A 23,673-nucleotide genomic window follows, 5' to 3' on the forward strand; every position below is an offset into this window, starting at 1 on the left:
AGCTTTTCAAACCAGCAAGTTAGATCACGCAGCAGCTCATTGTGAAAATATACAGTCTAATTAGCATTATGACACTAGCTAACATGTTTGTGGCTTTTGTTGCAGAGCTTTTTTCCCCACATCTTCATAAGGACGTCTTTTTTCTTTTTGTGTACACCCATAAAAAGTTTGTTACTGGAGCATAAATAGACACCAGAGATGTCCAAATAAAGCTACGTCAACACAACATCCTGTTGGTTATAAAGTCAGAGAGCTGTACCAAAGAGCTTTACCAAAGTCAGAACTTTAAACCATCTTCGCGGCTTGTGTTCATGTTCAAAACTAAATTTCAGATGAAGCCTTTGGACCCATTGCTGAATCTTATCATAGAAACAAAAGAAATTTTTACATTAAGACTCAAGCTCTGCTATACTTTTTAGGGATGGGCATTGACAAGATTTTATCAATACCGATTGCCCTTGGATCTGATTCTTTATCGATTCCATTATCAATTCCTTTTGTGAAATTTCTCTATATGAAAAAGTAGCTTTACAGGTTTTCTGGGTCAACAACATTAAATCAAGTTTTTAAGATAATAATAAGTAATTGGTCCTTGGATCTGGGTATCTCTGGGTGTAATTATACAGAAATAAGTATAAATTGAACGCCATGTGACATTGATGTACTGTTTTGTAAAACATTATTGGCTCAGGTAGGCCATCTAATGTCTCAAAGTGGTTATAGCATTATTCTAAGTTGTTTGGCACCTTGCCGTAGTTATGAAGCCACCCATGAGCCTGCAGTAACTTTTCTTTTATTTGCCTGCAAGTATTTTGACATTTGGAGTTTACAGCATTTTTTTTTTCAAAGAGTAACTGTGATATGTCTCTGTGATGAAACAGAGTGTCCAATTCTACTCTGAAGCCCAAGTTACACCAATGTACGCTAACCACTACCATATCAATCCAATTTCCCATATACTATAGCATCAAGCTAGCGCTATTTTGCTTATATCGTTTTTGGTAAATAAGGAGATTTTTACCAATGCGAAATGTGTTAAATAGGAATTTCCTGTGAGAGAACAATGTACATTTCTTTGTGCGTTCAGTTCATCAGTAAAACTTCAAGCTGAAATCCTGAATAAGAGTTTTTTAACTGCTGAGCTAAGATAACTGCAGCACAGTCAACGTAAGGTCCTGAAGCTCTGGCATAGTGAAAAGAATCGATGAGGGAATCGTTAGGCACAAAAGCTAATAATGTCAATGGACTTAAACATTTCTTATTAATTCTTAACAGAAACTGTTTTTTGATTCCCATCCCTAAATAATTGTTATAAAGTAATGAATGCAAGAATAACTGATTGGCTATTTTTGCAAATGAATGTCATAACAGATGAATTTTCTCTCTCCTGCAGTGTCAATATCCTTTTAAACAAAGTTATGCCAAACTTCAGAGCAGGTTGTGCAGTCTGCCATTAAGATTTTCTCAAGACATTGTTGACATGGTACATTACATGTAGTGCAATGTGATGCAAAGTGGCGCAACGTGGTGCAATTCTACAGGTCCTGGCTATAAAAGAGAAGCTGTATGCGAACTGCAGAGCGAGGTTTCTGAAAAACATGTGTTACTGTCAAGAACTGATAAAGCTCAATGAATCATAAAATCTGTGAATCTTAGAAATTTGGTTATCGATTTTGGTTTGGGCTGCTGCCGCTTTCCCTTAATTGTTGATTCCCAGTTCACAGGCCCAAGCCTTTCTGCGTGGAGTTTGCATGTTCTACCCATGGCTTCCTCCCATGGTCCAAAAACATGCCCATCAGGTTAATTGGTCACTCTAATTTGTCCCAAGGTGTGTGTGTGTGTGTGTGTGAGAAAGGTTGTCTATCTGTCCCTGTGACTGGCTGGCGACCAGTCCAGGGTGCACCCCACCTCTCCCCCAATGGCAGCTGGGATAGGCTCCAGCCACGCATGAGCCTGAACAGGATAAGCAGTACAGAAAATAAATGGATTTTGGTTATCCAACCCTTATCAGCAAACTTTCACACTTTTTGCAATTTTGGGTGATACCAGTGTTTGGGGTGTGAGTCGACCTAATCCTGACCTAGTCTTTCTTGCTGCAGAAACAAGAGAGATGTCTGAGCGATCAGCAGGAACACTGAAGAACACACCTCCATCACACGGCAAGTTCTGTTCAGTTCATTTCAACGTTTGTGGTCCTGCTAGATCACTTGTGTTCCAACCTTTAACACTGGATCAGCTGCAGAAACACTTCACGTGTTTATTTCACTTCACTAATAACTTGTGATCTTTTATGCTGCTTAATTCTGTGACCTAACCTGAAACTGCAGGCTAAATGCAAAGAAGAGAAGCTTTAATTCAGCCCTTTAAAGGAATGTTCTGACTGAGCTGAGTAAAGAAATCTGTTGTTTCAGTGAGGATGGAGATATTAGTAGCTGTATGGATACAAGTATATCTCCTGCAGCACAGCAGTGACACCTGAGCCACGGTTACAGATACTCAACCCTGCCTCAGTCATCATGAGAGGAAGTGTTTTCTGTCTACAGCACCAGATGAGCTCAGAGCTTCATTAAAAAGTTGTGTGAAGACATTTATTATTGCACAGTCAGAGAAGTAGAGTGTGTGTACAGCATGCATGTGTGTGTGTGTGTGCTGCAGAAGTAGTCTTTGACATGAGTCAGATGCTGATGAAGTTAGATGCATATGGTGCTGAGTGCATTCTCCTCCTCCATCCTCTATTCATTTTTTACCACACTCTGCAGCCAGGCCCTAATTATCTCTGTGTAAGAGAGTGTGTGTCAGAATGTAAGAGTGTGTGTGTCTATGTGTGTGATGCAATGCATTAGGCCTCTTTGATGCTTAGGTGTAAAAAATCCCATTAGAGTGAGCGGGATGGCAGATCGATACCTTACGGGATCCAGAGCGACGCTGTGTGTGCGTCTGTGAGTTTCTGTGGTTGCGTGAGTGAGTGTGTGTGTGAATGTGGAAGTGCTTTAACACCTCTCAGAGGTGGATTAGTGCGCGACAGCATGGAGACACTGTCAGAGAGTGTTAGCATCAGAGGAAAGAGAGAGGAGAGGGGAGGAGAGGAGGGAGAGTTTGGGAGGAGGAGAAGGAACAGATGGAAGAAGAGAAGAAAAGAGAGAAAGAGGGGAGATGTGTCACTCTGATGATGTTGTGTTTTTGTCCTTGGTTGTGTTAAGTTGAGGACACGATGTGGGAAAAGAACAAAAAAAGAAACACTTAAAAACACTGAGGCGATGAAGCGACTCAAGACTTACGCAGTCTGTGTTGTGAAAGGCACAAAGACGCACGTCTGGTTAGAGTTTGTCCCTAATTTAGTGCACTGCCTCACTAACTAAAAGGTCACACACACACACACACACACACACACACACACACACACACACACACACACACACACACACACACACACACACACACACACACACACACACACACACACACACACACAGGTGTTTTTAGTTATGGCTGATTAGAGCTGATGGTGGGCAGAGCTGTGCTGAGAATCACACAAGGTCACAAACTCATCAGCTAACAGGAATGATAAAGGTGTAATCGTAACTGGAGAGTGTGTGTGTGTGTGTGTGTGTGTGTGTGTGTGTGTGTGTGTGTGTGTGTGTGTGTGTGTGTGTGTGTACCCTCCCTGTCCTGTGATGTAAACATGTAAACTTACAGAAGACACCTGAGTGTGTGAGGACAACAGAGGAGTAGAGGCTCTAAATCATTAACTCCAGATCAACACTTTTGTGATCAACACTTTTGTGTGTTACGTTGTTTCGACTTTACGACGTCATTAAATATAAGAAAATAGAAGAGAATAGAAAAGGCTTCAAAGTCACGCGGCTCTGTTGGGAAGTTCCTAAGGCGCATTCCAGTTTTTGACGCGTTTGAATACACAGCTACACAGTGCTACGCGGTCGTCAGCATTGTCCACTTTGTCTCGAGTTGCGTCATAGAGTAGGTTGTCTGTGTTTGTGCTCAATACTTTTCCCGTATCCTCACCTTGAAAATGAAAGAAGGAGCTGTTTACCCATGAATATAAAGTATACTACGTGAATTTGGATAGTTATTTACCGATTAAGGGGGTATTTAGGGTAAAAGTCGGACTTGCGCGGAATTTCAGGTTACAATGCATCACAGGAACAAAACTTGTCGTAACTAGAGGACCGCCTTTTTCTCAGGGAAGACTCCATGAGTACAGAGTGACAGGAACATAGCTGCTGGTGTTACTGCACAGTGCTGTGAGTTTTGTGTTAGATGAGTAAATTAAAGTCAGATTGAGAAGCACCCTTTAAACACATCAGCTCTGGAAATGCACCTTGTTGAGACAAATATATATAACAATTCAAAAGTTTTCAGCCCTAAGAAATCAGTGTGAACTTTAAGTTTCCTTATGTTGACAATAATCTTTGGCTTTCACAGTCAAATACTCAGTGACAATTAGCTTTACATGAAATAAAACCAGCAGCTAACAATTGCCAAGCTACAGCTAAAGGCTGGTCGCACACCTGACGATTTAACGACAGATTTTTCCTCCTGACTGGGAGGCCTTACCTGAAACATTCAGTGTGTCTCAAATTGCATACTTCCATACTGTGTACTCAAAATTTTCAAATTGAGTGTACTAAGCATACTACATACTCACTGGCTTAGTGCGCGAATTTTGAGGGTGTAGTGCTGTCTCAAATCGCATACTGCAGAGCGCTGTACTTACAGGAAATGACGACATGATGTCGACCTCTTCTTCTTCTACGTCTAATTGTGACCGGCTTCCAGCGCATTTCCGCCAAATACCGCCACTATTTGCCCGCAAATTTTCAAAGCCTTTTCAGTAGTACATTAAACACAGCTAATAACACAATCAAAATATCAAGATCTTACCATCTTTCATTATAATTACAATGAATTTCAATCGCGCTTTGCTACGCTGTAATCAGCACCAACATCTCCTCCTCCTCCTCCTACTGGCTGAAGATGTCCAGGTATGTATTGTTTATTTGTATTTTTACCGTGCTGAGCGATCTGCCACAGCTCTCTTCCGCCATTGCTGCCAGAGGAGGAAATGAAGTGCATTGAGTGTCCACAGCTGCATACTCAAAATCTGGGCCGATTTGAGTACATCATCCTGGTACTTTTGCATACTCATTTTTCGCATACAATGCATACTGTTTTTCATTTTGACACAGTATACTCAACATTTTGAGTATTTGAGTATGGAAGTATGCGATTTGGGACACACTAAAAGTCTTAATCCATTATTTGTTTCAATGTGGAGTTAATTTAGCTTTACTGCCAATCTTTGAAATTGGATGGGTACCTTTCACATTTGAAAATCAATACAGGACCGATGCCCAGTACCTGGCAATTGGTTTCAGTACTTAATGGTACCTATTTTCTGTATTTTTTTGCGTTCATGTGATAATAAAGTATCAATTTGTTGATATTGTTAATTATAAAAGGTTTTTTTTTTCAGTTTAACATATTTTTTCTTTAAAATATAACTTTTTAATGCTGTGTTCATGTCCGGCATGGAAAGTCACAGACTCGTCCACTCCCTCACAGTCACAAGTATGGGTTTAGGTACCTTAACTTGGCACCTTTTGATTTTACGTGAATCGCTACCCGATACTTTTGACAGACTTCGGTTGTATCTATAAGAGTACCTGATTTGGTACCCATCCCTAGATCGACCTCTATGTTTGTTTATTTTTTTGAAGTCGTATTTGAGGATCTATAAGATCTCATATCTAACGAATTGTTAAGCAGAGGTCTTAAGGTTGTTTCTTTTTTTTTTTTTTCTTTTTTTTGTGCGAGAAAATGGAACGTACATGCTAGCAGTGACTCGGCGGAAAGCCAAAAAGACTGCAGGGATGGCACAGTGATGTCATATTGCTGCAGTTAACCAGATACTGTTGCTCATCTTCCAATGCTGACATGCAAGCCACAGACACACCTCTAACTGCTCTGTTAAAAGAATTTAAGACTGGGACTCTCTGTGGCTTTTTCATTCTGACTGCAACAACAACAAAAGCTATTTTCTACATTTCATCCCAATAATTCAAAGCAACCGGTTACTGTCAATGAAAAACTGAATGTACTCATGATTTAAAAGAGTGAGAAACCTTACATCATCAAAACAGAGAGGGTTTAAAAAACATCCGTAAGTCTCTTAAACTGTGTCTGTATGTGTGTGTCGTAGCAGAGAGCAACAAACTCTGTGTGTGTGTGTGTGTGTGTGTGTGTGTGTCTATGAGTGTGTGTGTGTGTGTGTCTCAGTATGTGTGAGGTCAGCACTACTTCTCCGTCACATCTTGAAGTGGCTGAGCAGGCTGAGCAGACGGAGCGATGGCCGGCCTGGCAGGACGCCCGCCGCAGATTGGGGTCATGGGAATGAAAGGGTGGCACCAACAGAAACCTCACCCTCCTCACCCCTCCTCACACACTCTCACGTCGTCACCCCCAAGACGAGGACACACTGCTGCCCTGGAACACTCAAGTGTGTGTGAATGTGTGTGGGCCAGTGTTTTCACACTGGAGATGAGCTGCAAACATCAACATTATCCTAGGTTCCTGCAGCTGGTCACACACACACGCAGAAAATTAAAAAAGACATTTAAATAAAACACACACAAACACACTAAAATACATTTCTTGATTTCTCACTAAACAAGAAACATTAAAATGATTGGACAATCTACATATATTTATTGGGTTATTTATTGAAATATACAGGGAGATAGACATGATCACACACACACACACACACACACACACACACACACACACACACACACACACACACACTCGAGTGGGTAGGCGGTAGGGTGAACGCGTGGCAGATGCCCGACACATTGGTGTCCGTTCAGTCACTATAAAGAGCAGCTGCTCAGTCTTCACTGCCCTCTGGCTCTACACACACACACACACACACACACACACACACACACATACACACACACACACACACACACACACACAGTCACATGGATGCACAGGCACACATGCACTTGCTGTATAACACTAATGCTGGAGGGCATTCCATCTCTCACAGATTATAAGTGCGCCAACACAAAACACGCACGCACGCACGCACACACACACACAGGCACGCACACACACACACACACACACACACACACACACACACACACACACACACACACACACACATAGATAGATAACAGCAGCACAAAAACCTGATCAGCACTCACCCATATCAATCCATGTCCCTCCCTGATCTCACTCAGTCACGCATACACTCTCCATAAATCCCTACATGTGGCTAAACCATTCCCGCCCTGCAGTCCCCAAAGCCTCACACACACTCGCACAAACATTTACACACTTACTCACACACACATAAACACACAAAAAGTGTCTGAACAATAAATCTGAGAGATGTCAGAGAGGAGATTCAAAGAGTGGAGACAGAAGATGAAAAAAGTGGTTTGACTCTGACTCTGTTTCAGCTCATGTTGATTCAGTTTGTTAATCAATCAGCTGGAAATAATTTAACTCATTCATTAACCAGACATTTTAAAGATTGGCGTCTATGAGCTCTGGAAGCAATAAACTTTTTATTTCAGGGGCTGAGTTTGATTCAGTCAGGACAAGCTGTGTCACTGCCGTTAGAGATGGCAAGGACACAAAGTGTGCTCAATAAGTCTGCCCTGAACTGGAAGAATTTCATCTTGTACTGGCCAGGCTGTTGTTTTTTTTTTTTTTTTTTTTTACTTTTTTTTTAAAATCATCATTATTCAGCAGCTAAATGAGTCACAAACTGTTTTCCATGTCTTCTCTGCGCTTTGCGTCTGAGTCTTGCTCACCCCGAGGCTGTTCCAATCTGCTTTATCCACCTGCTCACTACACATCAACCCCCTTTCTATACACGAGGTGTTCTTCAAGCAAAACGCTACGTTAGGAGTTATTCTGGAAGCTTCTTATGTCTTTATTTGAAGAAGACAGGACAGATGATGGAACAGGAAACAGGACGAGCGGGACATGTAGGTCTGTCTTTCCAGCATTTTTAATCCCTATAATTTATACACTGTCTTGTTTTTTGTTTAAGTTAGTCCTGGATTGATGACAACAAAAAACCCTGCCCTTCAATCTCATACTGACACTATGAGATACAAAAGCCAGCCAACATATTGCATAATTTGCAGGGTGTAAGATTATAAGGTAGAAGGTCGTTAAATGTAAACAAATTACATCTTAGAAATATCAACTAAATCCCAATTCTTAGAAATCTTAAAAGTTTCTCTAGTTTCTTAACTATTTAAAGAAGAGGCACTCCTAAGATGTATTTATTCTTCTTCTCAGACGTGCATTGATTAAATCAGTCTGAAAACTCATCTAAGACTATGTGGAGATATTCCAGGAATTCCAGGAGCAGCAGGTAAACCATATTTAAGCACGTTACCCACCCTTACTTCCTGTGCTTTCAGATTTTCCTGCAGATCATTTTCCTCTTCCTGATAACGGCTCATCGGCTCCTTTTACCTGAACGCTGGTGATGACAAAAACTAAATAGAGTGTCGATGACCGCGGCGATCTGCTGTTAAGTCCTGTCACCAGCCAACGGGTCACCAAACACACCCTGAGGCGATGGACAGGATGGGTGGGGGGGCGGTGAGGTGACAAAGGTGCCTATTGATAAGAATAAAATCAAGAGAGGAGGAATGGAGCAGTGAGGGAGGGAGGGGTGACGGGAAATGAGGGTATTTGTCTTTAAGGAAGAGATCGTATAGCCGGGCATCTTTCTGGCCTGTGCGATCACCGTTGTCAGTGCGGCCACTATAGCACAAAAATACAAGGGCCCTTTATGGAGCCGGAGGTAATTGTGGGGTATAGGTTACCTGCTGGGGTATGTGAGTATTAGAAAAAGAAAGGGGGACAGAATACCACAGCACAGGTGCCTGCTCTTTTAAATGGCTGCTCAGGTATGAAGGGGAGGAGAGAGGAGGGAGGGAAAGATGGTAGGCAGAGTGTGTGTGTGTGTGTGTGTAGGTGTGTGTCTCTATCCTCCTTTTATTCACTCATTCATAGCACTCTCTTTCATTCCTCTGTGAACAATAACGCCGGGAAAGCCCCTTCTCGCCTCAGGGTGGTGCTGATGGTGGTGCAGAGGTGCTGGGTCACCTGGACAAGGGCGGCACTGTGCTGCTGATGCTAACAGGTGCATTCCTGCTCTCACATGAAAGGATGATCGAAACCTCCTGCTGGTTTTAATATACTTCACTTTATTCACAAAAAGTTAAAATCTGATGGAGGGGCACATGTTTTTAATATCAGATATATGAAAAGATTTCAACCGAATCAAAGCAGTTACTGTATTTAATTTGTGCTTTGGTAATATATTTCCAAACAAGATCCCAAGTTTCACATCTGAGCTGACTAAAGTTACATGTGGGGTTCCCCAAGGCTTCATTCTGGGGCCTCTTCTGTTTTTCATCTGCAGGTCTCCACTGCTTCAGATTGAAGAAATAAAACACAGTGTTAAACAAAGACAACACCTAGACCTGAAGAATATATTCACCAAAACACTAAATGATTAGCATTTCCTCACTGAGCAGTATCTGTCTCCTCTGATGGTTTTTAGTGGTGCAACCTCTGATGGGTCATCTGATGTTTATGTGAAACTGAGAATCTGATAAGTTTCAGACACACACACTCTCACACACACACTTGGAGTCAGTGATGGTAACTGAGCTGTGATAATGTGGGGTGGATGTGGCTAATGGCTGATAGCTGCTGATCCCACACTGATTAACTCACTGTTTTACAGGATGTTGCTAATGGACTGACACACACTTGACTCAAGTCACAAGGGCAGAAATATAGGATCACATTCACACACGCACACACACACGCACACACTCACACTACTGTACAAGGCAGCTTTTACACACGTCCGACACAGGAACATGTTCACCAGCTCAGAGTTAAAGTGGGACTCTGTGAGGAACACTTGGGGAACTGCAGCTTGTTTCACTCTTATATCACTTCCACATTTTTTATCAATGGAGGACAATGTGTGGCCCCAACTTTAAAAAAACCCAAATCATATAAACTTTAATTTTTAATCTGTCTTTTTAAATTGAATATTGCTTCTTTCATAAATTATTTTTTTTGATCTATCAATTTAAACTTACTGGTTTATTTATAAATTGGCTGTTTTATTGGAAAAAAAAAATGCTGATTTTTCACATTTATTCATGTTAGCACGTAAACATTGACCTTCATGTACAAAACCTACGCTATGGAGTTTCAAATACTACTGTAATTTGAAGCATCAAGCAACAAAGCTGCAGTATTTGACAGGTAAAGGATTGATGCATGTCTGAGTTTGACTGGGAACAATGTCACTGAGTTTTGGAGTAGAATAGATAAATTTATATTTTTATTTCAAAGTTATTTCTTATTAAAATAGTTTACTCATTCCCTCATAAAGCTGAAACTCAAAGCATTAATCCTATATTGGTCTCTGGTGTCAGCCAGTGTATCAGTCTGACCCTGACACACTCCCCGTGCCAAAGTCCAGCAGCTCTCTAAAGTGTCCTCCTCATGCTGTGATAAGACAGCTCCATCTCGTCCTGCCTGCTCTGCTCTGCCGCCAGCTAACACACTATCACTGATCCACTGCCACAGATAAATCACACACACACAAATACAGAGCGGGGCAGAGACATGGCGACAAAGACAAGAACACACACACAGCGAGGATGACAACAACAAAAACAACAACATGGCTGACGCTACATGAAGGGTTTTTGTTGTTGTTTCCTGTTTTGGTGCAGGGTGGCTTTCTTTGCAGAGTCAAAACACAACTACAGGAGTGTGTGGAGAGGGAAAAGGAAGATTTATCTGTGCGCTCACACACATATACACACACCAACACACTCACACACATGCAGGTAAGATTAAATACTCTTTCTTTCAGACCTGCTGTGTTATCTGTCTTTCAGGTCTGTCTCCTTTTCTTTCTTTCTCTCTCCTGGGTCACAAAATGCCACTGTGTAGTCTAGCTGGGGCAGACACACACACATACACACACACAATCACACACACGCCCCACAGCCAGGCTTGGGGTGCAGATGGTTGAATTGATAGCCCATTGATCGGGTATATTTTGCGGCTGGTGGAAAGTGAGACAGTAGCGTTGGTGTCGGGCTCTGTCGTCCCTCTACGCACACAGAACTGCTGAGTCAAGAAGCCATGACTGGAAGCACTGTACAACATACAGAGTGTGTATTTGTGTGTGTGTGTGTGTGTGTGTGTGTGTATGTCCATGCAGATGGCGTCCCATCACCTCGGGGAAGCAGAGATAAGCAGAGTGTATGGGCTGAGATAAGATGGGAGCAGACACTGGGGAGACTGACTGACTGTAAGTGAGTCACTGTGGAGAAAACTGCAGCTTTTTACGAGCCGGCTGAGCCCGAGGACTCGCAGGGAAACGTGTTTATTCTGAGAGAAAGGGACAGAAAACACGAGCAGGCCACAGGCTTCTGTGTCACAGCATGTACACATGACATACAGAGCTGTATGTACGTCTGTCTGTCAGCAGAGAGGAACAGCTTCATTAGCAGCCTGTTTGGCATGGAGACGCTCTGAAAATTAGAACTCAATTCTTCATCACAGAGCGAGATCATTTAAATTCACCAAATCTGACCTTTAGATAGTTCACAAAGTGGGACGTATTTTAAAATAACCTGACACACACTATCAAAAATGACTTATGTGGGTATATTTTACATTACAAAAAATGTGAAACACTGCATGAGGAAACTTTTCAAGTATAAAAACATAAACAATTAGACAAACTGAGCTCTGTGTTTGTTCATTTACTTAAAATATTGCCAAATTGCCAGGCTGAGTTAAACCTCAAAAGACCAACACTTGACACCTGATGTAGAATGAAGAGAAGCATATATCACATCATCCTGTTCACACAGGCAAAAACACTACTTTCCTTTCTGTGTAGGTTAGCTCCAAAACAACTAAAACAATAACCAGACAAAAAGGACAAACTGGAAAATAAAGCCAACATTACACAATAAGTGTTCCCAGCTATGAGATATTTAACTCAAATTTATGCCGCACAAAGTGGTCATCACAAGATTTAAAGTCACAATACAGATAAAGTTATAATAAATAATACAAATATTTGATCTTTGAAGCCACATAGTCAATTATGACATAAAAAAAATGAAATTATAACTTTTAGATAAAAATAAAATTGACCCAAAACATCCTAATTTTGCAAAAAAATGCTGCAGCCAAAGGATCAAAGTTGCATCTTTAACAATAACATCACAAATCTGAGATAAAATTAAGTAGATGGAAATCAAGCGTCATTATTATAGTAAAGTAATTTCAATAATAATTGCGTTGTATTATTAGGATTTCATTTTTTAAACTTAAATAAACAACTAAACAGCAGCACTTTGTAAATCAGTTGGTTTAACTTTTATTTTTATTTTTTTCTATCTGACTGAACTGAGCCTCCTAGCACACAGGAATGTGCCCCACTCAATTTACAAACATATGTCCACAGTGATTTTTCTTCTTTTCTGTGTTTTTGTTTGCATAACGGAGAATTTGAAAAACTTGATCTTGTGCTGAGTGACTTCTGAATTTTGAAGACGCTTTGATCAGAGTCAATTCTAAAACTGTCTCTGTTGGCCTCCAGACTCTCGTTGGTAACTTCAGCCACACACAGGCGTCGTCTTCAGAGGGTGAGACAAAAGTGATGTGTGTGTGATAAGAGGCGGCGCCACAGCAGTGACAGGACACAACACTGAACCCTCCCTATGTGCGCGCTCACCCTCACACACAGACACACACACACACACACACACGCTGATAAGCATCACCTCCATCCCTCGGCCTGGCTCTGTACTCGTGTCTCTGCTCTAAACCAGTTAGAGAAGAAGCTGAACACACAGAGGACAGCAGATCGAAGAACAACAGATAGGAGCTCGGGTCAGACAGAAAGAGGAGGAGAGAGGAGCGAGGGAGGGAGGAGGGCAGAGGATTAAACACAGGGGGAGCTGGAGGTACACAGGTAAAGGTGGAGGCACGACTTTAACACTTCAAGTGACAAATGTTGCTGCAAACCAGTTTTTACTTCAGGATGGCCAGATGCTCAAATGTATAAAAAGTGCATAAAGAAGATTTATCTGGTCAGTAACAAAGACAGAGGCAGTCTACCAGAGTCCTCTGATCATTTCCTTCTATTCACATACATAAAACAAAAAAAAAAAAAAAAAAAAAAATCACACAAACAACATCCTGTGTTCGTACTTTTCTGTCCTAGTTGGGATGATTCATTCATATGACATTGCTCCAGAAATTGATTATCAATTATAATTATTGTTTTTTTTAATCCTACCTGTGCACACATATCTCAATGTTTCTGATTTCTACTTTAAAATGCAACATTAAAAAATGAGTCTTGGGGGATGCTTTAAGTCATATTTGGCAAAACAATAGGGAACTAGAACAAAGCTCAGCAAAGTTTCATTTGTAATTTGAGATATCTAAATATAATAATTCAAACTGAACTTTGGTAATCTTTTCAAATCAGATGAAATTGGATTTACAATTTTAACGAACTAAATCAAAGAGAAAATGTTTTAAATGTTTTAATGTAAGACCTTGTTTCCTTAAGTAGTATATTTTCCAATACGCATTGGAAAATACCAGTTAATAGGTTTGACATGTTACACACTAAGTTCCAATTGCTACTAGAAATTACATGCACTTATAATGTGTTTTTACTTAATAACTTTGCTATTTTTTTGCTGTTTATCTAATGAGATGTGAAGGGTAGGTTTCAATAAGCTTAAGCTTCAACCTACGCCCTTTTAGGTTCTCTTGGGAATTCAGAAATTTCAAAACTATATTTTGATTCTTGTAAATTGTTTCATGTTTTGCAAGAGAACCAAAATAAATATCTTTTTTTTTTTTTCTTTCTTTCAAAATATCTAAAGTTTTATGATGAAAAACTCATTTTAACATCAGGACATGAAAAAAACAGGAATACCAATTGCTTTTTAAAGGTATTTTGAAAGCATTTAGGATTCATTTTTTAAACTTTGCACTAAATATGTGATTTAAGGAACCAAGACCTCCCATTAATGTGACACACAAGTGATTATCTGGTTGCTGCTATTGTAATATGATTGAAAAAAAACAAAAACAAAACATGTTTGCATGCAAGGTTGTTATCATCTGGGCAAAACTAAAATGAAGCATGTGTTTCTTGTGCTTTTATTGATTTAAATATTTTGCACACAGAAAGTCATGATTTTGTGGGACTTAAAGAGCACTACACTAATCAATCAAGCTGTGGTAAAGTTTTGTTTTTCAACGCATGACTATCCAAAATTGAGTGAATAGAATATAAAAATGTTTGTTGAGTTTTAACTTAATTTTTGGTTTCATATAATGACTAATTTTTTGCAGAGGGATTAAGGTTTCATTTAAAAGGAATTAAAGAGTTATGAAGAAAACTCTCAGAGTGCCACAGTCTTTTCTGAAGGAGCTGTCTGACATGAATGTGGAGAACAAATGTTTACAGCCTATCTCTGATTATCTGCAGTGTTGGTATGTGTTGAAAGCCTCTGCAGAGGAAAAGACAAAATCAGGTATGCAGAATTATCTGTGACACACCTTTTAGTGACACGTGTTGTAAATATTTCCTGACACCTGAGTGAAGGAGCGTCCGTCTGTCAGTTTGAGATCAGATGAGAGTCGTCTGTGTCACAAGACGCAGCAGATAGTGTCACAGACGCCACCGCCGCTCCTCTATCGCTTTTATCACACAAAAGGCAGCGGGATACAGTGTCACACAGTAAGTGATGATTCCTTCACCCGCACCGGCTGAGCATACCACGCATAATCCACACGCACACACAAAAACACACACACACAGTCAGAAGAGCCATGTAACAGCATTAGAGTTTGAGAGTAAAGACATATTCTGCAGGGGAAATCCTCTCATCTGTGTGTGATTGGATTAGCCAAACATCGTAACCAGATTACAGGGGACATGAAGAGGGACATCCAAATCACTCGGACCATATCAATCCCGTCTGAGGGCTGGACGACTTTAAAGGCCTCTTCAAACAATCATGGCGGGTTTTATCACCGACTGAGCGGCAGGAAGGACAACAACAACAGCCCACGACTTAGAGACACAGAGAGTCTGAGGAAAGGCTGTTTTTAACCCCTGTACTGACGAAACCTTTCACACCTCTATGTTAGTTTGTCCAATTTGTTGATCCTGAAGTTTTATTACAATGAGTGAAGCAAGAGAGGAGAGTGTTTTCAGAAAGAGATGGACCAGACTTCTGACTGAGAAGCTGTCAGCGTTATTCCTAAAGTCTCAGGTGGAGTGAAGAATGAGAATGACGCACAGCACAATGAGACTTCCATGAGAAAGCAGACCTCAGTGAGGTGGATGGAGCTGAATGAGCGATGTGTGAGTGAAAGAGGGAGTGAGATGACAAAGAAAAACAAAGCTGCCTCACAGAGCAGGAGAGAAAGGATTTAAAGTTAAGATGTCTCCTACCTGATCCTGCATCCATGATGTTGGACTGTCCTCGTCGATCAGGCACAAGGCGGGACGAGCCAGGCATGCTGACGGGCTCTGAACGGACCGGCTGGATTCTGCAAAACACACAAAATTGTCAAGATTCTTACATACAGAGAAGGAATTCAGACAGATGCTCGATTGACAACAACAGACAGCCTAATCCAGCTGAAAGTCTTAATTTTTTCTTTTTAGAGTACCTGAGGCTGTGCAGGTCCAGGTCGTCTGTGTCGAAGTCCAGAAGCGGCTGCTGCACATCCGTGGGGCCCTGGGACTGAAGGACTGAGGATGAGGAGGAGATGACGGTGGTCTGGCCCGAAGGGTGAATGGTCTTGAACTGAAACTGGGGGCCCATCCACAGACGCCGGTGTGGCCCTGTGTGGGTCACAATCTCCACCTGAGGATGCAGAAGTAAGAGGGATCAAGACGTTTTCAAGACTAAAATCGACAGAGAACTCCTAAAAAAGCTGTCAGGGATTGGGTTGTTGTGAGTTTCAAAAATAAAATAGGTTTAAGGTAAATAATAGGGCTTGTGATCTTTTAAGACCCAAATAATCTTGTTTTCTATGACTATGTAAACACCAAAGTTACTTAATAAGAGTGGACTCTCTTCTTTTACGTCTCTCTTCCTGTTTTTAGTCCAAAATGCCTTAGAATGCCTTGTAATGCCTTAGAATTCAGATTCTTTATGTGGGGACTGGGGACCTTAAGCAGATATAAGATTAAAATGTGATTAATCAGATCAATTAATTACAAATCCTGTAATTATTAAGATTATTTTTTTAATGTCCTGACAGCACTATTAACCACATTACGGCTGATGAATGTACTTGAAAGTAGTGTCCTCAAAAAACATCTTCTAAATAAAATAACCAGGATTTTGTTGTTTAAACTTGCGTATGAGAATATTAAATGATTTAGTCTTCTACCAAAATCTGAATTGAAAAGTGTTGCTACTGTGTTGAATATTGGTGTGATTAAAATGTGATTAATTACGATTAATTAATTACAAAAGGCATAATTAATTCGATTACTTTTTTAAATCAAGTCCCACCACTAGTAAATAATGATTAAAAAGTTGATGTTTGGCAGATAACTGTTGTTACTCTTTGGCAGAAAACAACAACAAAAAAAATTTGCAACTCAGGAATTACATTTACAGCTTGTGGTGTTCCATTTACTCTTGACCTGCAGGTATTTTGTCTGAAAGGCTTAGTGAAAAACTTGAAAAGCACTCAGAGAGTGCAGACCTATTGTGATTGTCACCAAAACTTTAGTCCTACTTTAATGTTATACTCCCTTTCAGCAGACTGTCTGCTACAATTTGGTGTTAGTTGCAGGTTTGTACCATAATTTGTTACCTGACAGTGTTAAAAATTATGATGACCCAGTACATATTTCACATTCCAGATCTTAGTATCCAGAATATTGCTAGGATCTTACACATCTTTCAGAAATTATGGTGACCTTGTCTTGTTTTGTTTTGCGAACATTTATCACGGAGTTATATACACATATGGTGAAAAAAGCCCTAGCTCACAGTGATAAAGAATCCTTCAAAGAAATCCTGGATCCAGACGGGGATCCAGATCACCTCCAAAACTTATTCACTTCTTCCTTATCCCGTTTTTTCATCAAGATCATTCCGTTACTTTTTGAGTTATGTTTTTCACATATAAACAGACAAACTCTCGCAAAAACATAACCTCTTTGGTGGAGGTATCACGTCTAAGAAGGCAGGACATGACATTAAAGACAAGCTGCCCTATAGTTGCTGATTCGACTCCCAGCCTGAACCCTTTGCTTTATGTCTCCCCTCTTTCTCTGCCTACCTATTTTCACATTCCTCTTAGGCTTTCTTGTCCAATAAAGGGAAAAATTGCATCAAGATGGAATGGATAATTTGCATTTAAATCAATGCCACATATGCACAGTCATCTTTGGCATTGAAAGCTATTCTCCTGAAACTTTGCTGTTTTCATGCTGTAATGATTCACTCTCCCAGGTTTGCACCATTCACGATCCCACTCTCTGAATATTCCTTGCTTTATTTTCACATGAATTCATCCAGAATCACTGCTCAAATTTTTTGAAGGAGACAGGCATGAAAAAGCCTTGATAAAGGTAAAAATATCAGCTATTGTATGCAGCTCAGCCCAGAAAATAAAGGAGGTTTTAAGAAGTTTTGTGCAAAAGTAAAATACAGTTTTAGTTGTAGAACTGGAGTTTGATTAAAGCCTGACAGGGATAAAAACAGCATGATATGGTGTCACCTCACAAAGCTGCAACCACACTGCAAAAAACTGAAATCTTATCAGGTTTTTGTCTTATTTCAATGAAAAATGTCTTTTGAGACTTAATTGCGCCACATTCACTTGACCAGTCCGGAAAAGTGTTTTATTTTAAGTTATTTCAAGACAAAAATGAGGTCTGAATTGCTTGTAACAAGTAAAAAATCTGCCACTGGGGTAAGAGAAATGTGCTTGTCAAGATTACCATATATTTTGCTCATTACAAACAACTCAGACCTCATTTTTGTCTTAAAAAACTTGAAATAAGACACTTTTCTGCACTGGTCAAGTAAATGTGGCTCATATTAAGTCTACAAAGATATTTTTTACTGAGAATAAGACAGAAACACTTGATAAGATTTCATTTTTTTTGCTGTGCATCAAAATTATCTTACCAGTGGCAAAAATACCTGCTGTGCAAAATCAAGAGGATAAGTCTCCCTCCAACTCTCTGAAAATGTTCCATTTGCTACTTTTATGAATCTTTGTGCTCGACTTTCAGGGAGAATGAGGATGACACCTGTCTTATCTCCACCCAAACACTCTTTAGTTCTCAGATGAACTCGGTAACCTGACACTGAACTAAAAGCTCGCTGAAAGTCTGACTCTGGAGTCAGAACTTGTCAAGGTCTTGTGTGTTTTGGGACTTCAGGGGGCATGATGGGAAGCCTTCCCGGAGGGTTAATATGAGTGTGACACTAGCAGCGGCGTGGCAGCCAGGCTGAGGTGAGGCCTACTGGGAGGGAAAGATGGCACTGGCGTGGCAGGCGGTCCATGGGCGCCTGAGCTGAGTGGCACTAATGCTGGCAGAGAGGAAGAGAGGAGAGGGTGACACAAACATCGGACTATTACTGCCTCCTCTGCTCTCCATCTCCTCTCTGAATTTACTCTCCAAACATCTCCTGCCACGAACTCTCACTTTTCACCGCTCTCCCACGCTAACTCAGACTTTTCAACTCCCCGCAGCACTTAACACGCCTCTTGGTGTCTCACTGCTCACATTTCATTATCTTTACTTGGTATGTGCCTGTCTCTCACCTCAGCGCGGCTCTCGGCTCGCAGACTCGCTCCACTCTGGCTGCCAGGTGCCAACATCTCAGAGTGAGAGCTGCGGTCTCTTAATTCTCCCATGAGTCTGTGTTTTAACACATATATGCACATCTACGCTCAGATATAGACAGTCTGTCACAGCTGTGCGAATTAGGCCACAGTAGTGAAGAGGATTGTCACTCAGAGTGTGTGTGTGTGCATGTCTGTGTGTGTGTGTGTGGTGTGTGTGTGTGTGTGTGTGTGTGTGTGTGTGTGTGTGTGTGTGTGTGTGTGTGTGCTCTGCCAGTTAACACCATCAATGTCACGCCCAGCCGCAGAGCTGAACAGCTGCCAGTGTGCCCACTCTGCAGAGGGATGGGGGGTTCCAGATGTTACAGTCCAGCGTGGACCACTGACCCCCCACCTCTTTGTCAGACTGAGCTGAGGACATGTGGATCAGGGTTGCCCTCTAAACCTCTAAACAGGCGATCAATTGAGATAAGGCTTATTAAGTGGCAGAAAGCCTGTTTGCCACCTTCAGGGATGTACAACTAGAATAGAATAGAAAATACTTTATTAATCCTTGAGGGGAAACTCAGGAGTCAGAGCAGCAATCAAGAAAACAAAAGTAAGAAAGTGTATAGAAAGCGCAAAAAGGTCCATAAGAAAATAGATGATGACAGCTTGTCCATCATTCTCCATCAGCCTCCACCTTCACGGGGTCCAGGACTGAGCTTCTTCAGTCATGCTCCATCTCTGTCTCCTGGATCCTGTCTGCCCACAGCAGGTGAACTTCTTCCAATGTGGTGTTAGTGTCTGATGTTAGCTCCATTAGCCATGTCTGTGAATAGCATGATGCTACTCTGCCTTCTGGTATTCCCTCTGTTGCTGGGTTAGCATGGCTAGCTCATCCATCTTATTGGAGATAGATCTTATGTTCCCAATAACAATGGATGCAAGGACATGTTGCTGTCTTCACTTCTTAGCTCACACCTGAAACAAGCACATCATCCTCACCTCCTTCTCCTCACCTTTTGGGTAAACATCTGGCCTTGCATCAGTTAGCATTGACATGCTACAGGCTGCTAACAGCTGATTTCACATGTAAACAATGAGGCCATGGTTACATATAGTATCTCCAGACAAACACAGGAGAAAAAGTAGTAAAAATATCACTGAAGACAATACCAGTTTGGTGTCCACGACCAACAAATGAGCCATACAAAGTAATAATCCACTCCAGATACAAGATGATGAAAAAGAGACGAAAAAATTACAAGAAACTGACAAATAAGACAAAGCTGCTGCAAAAGGCAGCCACAGGGTGGAACCTAGCAACACTAGAAATAGTGTTTATAGTGTCATAACTAGACATGTTATTGGAGTTTTTACCAGCATCAATGAAAAAGAAACTTGAAGAGAGAAGGTTTCAACCAGGAAGTGCCGTAAAGGAGGAATAGAGGTAGCCTCATCCTGGCTACCACATTGAACAACAAGACGATGTGAATGATAAGACCATCCTTCAGCTGCAGTAATTCACTTCACATGCTTTCACCTGGATCAAACCTGACACATAAAGAATGACGAGTCTCGATGTGGAGTCTGAAGGGTTGGCAGGTTTTGTTGCAGACTGACAGCAGACAGAGGAGCAGCTAACCCCGACATGCAGTGAATGGCCTGATGCTGCGGTGAGCTAAAGCTCTGACACAGAGGATCACAAACCTCACATTTCATTAAGAAAAAAAACAGTCAATCCTTCGTCCCAACCTGACGCCAAAACGCTAGATGATAATCAAATTGTAGTAGCTGATTTGATATAATGAAATCCACAGGCAGTACTTAACTTATGATTCAACATCCCTGATATAAATTCAGAACTCCTTGATACGCCATTGTGTTCGACATCTTCATAACTTCAATACATTTTAAAATGTCTTGAATAAATACAGGATCCTGTGCAGATCTACAGACCAACGGAGTATTTTAGTTCAGCCTTTTTATCTTCACTTCTCTGTACATCTAAGTAACTCTCCAGAAGCTATTTCTGTACACACTAAGGAATGAAGAGCGGCGATGTTCATCCTCCAACCACTGACAAATGCATTACTACCTCTGTTCTGACAGGAAGTCACCAAAAATCCAGGTTAGTGCAATGGATAGTTTTGCTGCTGGCAAACTATCATGGCAGATATGAACCAGGGCCTGTGCAAGCTAAGTGGGGTGCATTTGAACCAATCAATTATGCATGCAGTGGAATTATTGATGGTGAAAATGTAGTGGGTTACCTGCCGACACCAGAGATGACTGCATTGAGGGTTAACCAAGCTGAAAACACTGAGATATGTGTACAGGATTCTCTGTGACGCCTCCGTCAGGCACTCTGAACATTTCAGTACAACTTAGGATGGTTTCTGTGATGCGGCAAAGCCTCAAATTAAGAAATGGAAGATAAAATGTATATGATACCACATATCAAAGGTCTAATTATGTAAGTCTATTCTCAGGTTTAAGGGATTGGATGTTTTTTTCTGCAATGCGGAGTAAACAAACTGTTACAGGAATCATAAAGCCAACACCACAACCAAGAGCACCGTGTCACAGTTCCAGCTGTACAAACCATAGTTCAGCTAATTTCTTTGTTAGCTTCAATGTTCAACCAGTAAAAATGGACAGAGGTTTAAGCCAAAGAGTGAGCTGGAATAATTAGCAGCTCAGCTGATTTCTGTTAAAGCACCAAGAGAGATGTGAACATGTTTAAGTAGGCGTTTTTAACAGTTTTAATGACCAATTAAAAACCATAACAAATACTGCTACAGCACTGACAAAATCAGCATACGATAATACCATGTCACTTATTGGTTGAAATAAATTGGATACCTCAGGACACATAAAGAATAAAATCACAACAGAAATGTTAAGTATTGTCATTAAGGTCCAATTTGCTTTTTGCCAAAGCTCCGAGGTTACGGAGAATAAGACCCCTGTAATCAACCCCAGGGTGATATTTTTCTGATCATCAGGTAAATCCAATCACCTGTCTGCGTCTCAAAGACAGCTCCACAAACCTAAGGTCACAGTCTGAGGGTTAAGGTAAAAGTCTGACCTGAGAGAGCCACTCCTCGTCCTCCTGGCCGCTGTGGTCAGACGCCAGGCTGTCTGATGACTCGTGACGCGTGATTGGACCTGGGCTTCCTGGAGGCATAGCTAAAGAGACACACACAAACACAGAAAAAGAAATTAAATGATGTGTGGCCCTGTGGTGACATTTGGTATTTTGAAGCAGATAATATTTTCTTCTATCACAGTGGAAAGCCTAAAAAAAAGATCTCTGAAAATAGTCTCCATATTCAAGTTTTCAGTGTTTCCTACATTTTTGATATCCTGAAAATGTGTAAAAACCTCCAACCTGATAAAATATGACAGTGATGTGAATATGAGGGGGAAATATTGGTGAGTTAAGTCTGACGGGGCAGTCAAAGCAGGACAGTGAATCCCATAAAACCATTAAGTATTAAGTGAAATCAGCCTGTGAGGGAAAATGATAACTGACAACTAGTTTATCAAAGTGTGTTGAAGTCATTAGCTTTGACTGAAATGCTCCCAGACAGCTGATACACCAATACGTGTGGCTAAAAGGGCGGCAGCAGTTGTTTCGTGCTAAAGTACGTTTATCAGAGGAGAGACGTATTTCTGCAGAGGATCAGAAACTGGTGTCTTGAAGAAGACAAATACATTTCTCTTTGTCTTACAGAGGAAATATGTGAGAGGGTACAGCAAGAGAAGCTGTGACAGAGGAACCCAGAGACAGATGGGGCTCTGTGGGCTTGAATGAGCAGGCGTGGAGAATGAGGCCTAATGTGTAGGACTCAGCCCTCTCGACGTCTCCCACCTCAGGGATAAAGCTTGTTTAACACAGGAACGGCTAATAAACTTGTCAGGTCCACATCTGGAGCACAGGAGGCGCTTCTGTCTTCATCACACACACACACACACACACACACACACACACACACACACACACACACACACACACACACACACACACACACACACACACACACACACACACACACACACACACACACACACACACACACACACACACACACCAGGTGTTCCTACTGCCATGATAGAGGTGCTTTGGTGTTTGACGCCTCTGAAGCCGATGTCTTGTGAATCACGTTCCTCCAGATGAAGAACTGAGTCTGCACTGCTCCTAAACCTGCCTCTGGAGTGAGGCTCATGGTGAATATGAAAGTGTGAAATAGTATGTCTGCAGAAGCTCAAACAGCATCAGCGGAAGGAAAAATGGTAGAACGACGCAAGAGGAAAAAAGACCACCACCAACAGAAAATCAAACAAATGGATACAGCTGTGCAAAAGAAAGCTAACAAAAATTACTAGTTGCACGACCAAATTTTGTCTTTCAGACAAACATATTGATCTTCTACATGCAATGTCACAACATCCACCCTTATTTTTGCTTTTCTAGCTCCAAAGCTAAGTGATTTTGTTATCCATTGTGCAGTCTTTGCAGTCATGAACCCTTTCATAATTTGAATATGAGCAATAATCATGTTGTGCGCGGCCATGTTGACACCAATAACCCTTTTGAAAAATCGGAATACGCTCATAATCTGGGTTTTCAAAACCCTCAAAACACTCCGAGGTTACTCCTTTTTAAGCCAGATATGTGGTCATGTGTAAAATTATGAGCATATCCCCACCAAAGGG

At 41.1% G+C, this 23,673-nt stretch overlaps 1 protein-coding gene across 3 annotated transcripts in view; it reads right to left on the bottom strand.

Moving 5' to 3' along the window:
• bcas3 (BCAS3 microtubule associated cell migration factor) overlaps positions 1–23,673 on the bottom strand; it is a 410,031-nt gene that overhangs the window by 250,828 nt on the left and 135,530 nt on the right. For all 3 annotated transcript variants that reach the window (XM_074679630.1, XM_074679629.1, XM_074679631.1), the window contains 3 exons: positions 22,043–22,143; positions 15,820–16,016; positions 15,599–15,696 (listed from right to left, as the gene is read on the bottom strand). In XM_074679630.1, the coding sequence (XP_074535731.1) occupies positions 15,599–15,696; positions 15,820–16,016; positions 22,043–22,143 (396 nt within the window). The remainder of the gene's footprint in view (positions 1–15,598; positions 15,697–15,819; positions 16,017–22,042; positions 22,144–23,673) is intronic.

Source organism: Halichoeres trimaculatus, unplaced genomic scaffold, assembly GCF_033239565.1.
Source record: "Halichoeres trimaculatus isolate MK-OKI-2021-1 unplaced genomic scaffold, fHalTri1.1 fHalTri1_scaffold_9, whole genome shotgun sequence".
Lineage (NCBI taxonomy): Eukaryota > Metazoa > Chordata > Actinopteri > Labriformes > Labridae > Halichoeres > Halichoeres trimaculatus.